This window comes from Palaemon carinicauda, chromosome 15 (assembly GCF_036898095.1).
Source record: "Palaemon carinicauda isolate YSFRI2023 chromosome 15, ASM3689809v2, whole genome shotgun sequence".
In the NCBI taxonomy this organism is placed as follows: Eukaryota; Metazoa; Arthropoda; class Malacostraca; order Decapoda; family Palaemonidae; genus Palaemon; species Palaemon carinicauda.
In genome coordinates, this window is record NC_090739.1 from 48,630,790 (window position 1) to 48,633,289 (window position 2,500).

At 31.5% G+C, this 2,500-nt stretch overlaps 1 protein-coding gene across 1 annotated transcript in view; it reads left to right on the plus strand.

Moving 5' to 3' along the window:
* The window catches only part of LOC137654280 (pancreatic triacylglycerol lipase-like), an 8,239-nt gene that overhangs the window by 1,833 nt on the left and 3,906 nt on the right, over positions 1–2,500 (plus strand). The window contains exons 4-8 of the mRNA XM_068387907.1: positions 1–90; positions 620–754; positions 1,225–1,352; positions 1,765–1,903; positions 2,179–2,305. The exon at positions 1–90 is cut by the window's left edge and continues 69 nt beyond it. Of these exons, the coding sequence (XP_068244008.1) occupies positions 1–90; positions 620–754; positions 1,225–1,352; positions 1,765–1,903; positions 2,179–2,305 (619 nt within the window). The remainder of the gene's footprint in view (positions 91–619; positions 755–1,224; positions 1,353–1,764; positions 1,904–2,178; positions 2,306–2,500) is intronic.

Consider the following 2,500-nt stretch of genomic DNA (forward strand, 5'->3'; position numbering starts at 1 on the left):
AACATCTTCCGAAAACTGTTCGTCTTGACCCATCTGATGCCAATTTTGTAGACGTAATTCACACTGACTCGGAGTCCATTTGGAATATTGGTAATTATTATTATTATTATTATTATTATTATTATTATTATTATTATTATTATTATTATTATTATTATTATTAATTAAATAATTATCTAATTGAGATCATTTGAGTAATCTAAAGGATTTGGCAACCTATCAGGTTTCGTAGTCCTGACAATATGTATACTGAATTTAATAAAAAAGACTTGTAAGGAAATAAGATGATAAAAGTAGAAACGGAGATAATCTCTCTCTCTCTCTCTCTCTCTCTCTCTCTCTCTCTCTCTCTCTCTCTCTCTCTCTCTCTCTCTCTCTAATTATATGCCTGGTTCCAAAGATTTTCAATTGGTCAATAGTCAATATGAAAATGAGTTGTAAAATGTATAAACAAAGCGAAAAATTTCAAGAAATGGTACATTTTTAAGGGTACCTCTTATTTCATTATAAAACATAAAATACAATTTTCAATTAAAAAAATGTTCTGTTTAATATTTTAACAAGCCATTACATAGGAAGAGTGAAATAACTGTTTGCACCTATCTTCATCTCATATCAGGTCAAGGATTTGGTTTACGCCAGCCTGTGGGTCACCTGGATTTTTATCCAAACGACGGTAAACGACAACCTGGATGTGAACGTCCATTGACCGCCCCTCTCAGGTGGATATTCAGAGGAGGACGTTTCAAGAAAGGTTTGTGGCCTCATATGGACGATTTTTTACTCTAATGAAATCTACTGTCAACTCGTCATACATTTTATATTTAATAGATTTTCATTATTTTCACGGTGTTAAAAATGTTTCAAATAATTCTTGTTATGGGAGTTGTTGAAGTCTTGCTTGAGATATGAAAACAGGAAAACAGTTATATATATATATATGTATATATATATATATATATATATATATATATATATATATATATATATATATATATATATATTTATATATATGCATATATATATACATATATATATATATATATATATATATATATATATATATATATATATATATATATATATATATATATATATATATATATATATATGATATCCCCACCTTCCTTTGCTCTTACACAAGTGTTCCAGTAGTATCTGATGGAAGATTCTGTTTAGCTCACGTTGTATAACATTGTCACTTCTTTGGTTATCTTCCAATAGCTTGGCAAGCCATTGGGAATACGATTGGCTGCGACCACAGGAGGGCGGTGGAACTATTTACGGACTCCATTGAATCCCAGTGTCCTTTCATGGCTTTTCGGTGTGACTCCTATGATGATTATATATCGGTAGGTCAATATAGGATTTCCCGTATATTCTTTCCTTATGCTATTTTTCACTCTCTGTGAATTTTGTTTTGTTTTTAATTACGAACAAGTGGAAGTTGTATGTATATATGTAAATATTTTATTTATTTCATCCTTTAAACTAAGTTGGAACATACCTTATATATATATATATATATATATATATATATATATATACATATATATACATATATATATATATATATATATATATATATATATATATATATATATATATATTATATATGAGAGAGAGAGAGAGAGAGAGAGAGAGAGAGAGAGAGAGAGAGAGAGAGAGAGAGAGAGAGAGAGGTAATCACTACTCTTCAAATAATTTGCATCTAGTGATATTAAAGAAGCAGAAGTTAACAGTCTAATGTTTAATCTTTTGCAGGGGAAGTGTCTCTCTTGCGGTAATGATGGCACTGGCTGTGCTCCTATGGGTGTGAATGCTGATACCTGGGTCGGAGCTGGAAAAGCAAAGGAACAAATCCAGCTTTTTACGTCAGCTGGCACAGGGCCTAGTTTCTGCAGTAAGTCTTATTTTTTAAAGAATATCATTCTATTCAAACATTATTCCTTCATATTTTCAGATTCCTGATGTTATCGACTGATCATGGTGGTTTTAGTTTCCCCGGAAGTAATTAACTATTGCAAATACAGGGAAGGCTTTATATATAAACTAATCACAGCAAAGAGTATTTCGAGATTGATAGGAACTTTGAACTCATATAACAATGGATGTAACACTTAAATGAACGATTCTTAAGTCATTTCATAAACAAAAATGTCTTTCATTTATTTCCAGGGTATCATTATCAGATATTGTTAGCACTGGGAAACTCATCTGGATCTCGATGGGACAGAATGGGCCAACTCTATACAACCTTCGTCGATGAGGACGGACGGAAAATGTCATTTAATCTCACCGCAGGGTAAGTTTGATTCGTGTTGTATAGTTATTAGCAATATTTGACTCAAAACTGTAAACAGAGTTAGTGGTTTGAATGGAACTTGAGACATCCTACTAAGCATTTCAGAGCCCGTGTTATATCGTTTTTCGCAAATATCTTCTCAACAAACAGTTGGATCAATACGACATTTTGACACAGCTTGTATGACACCTTCCG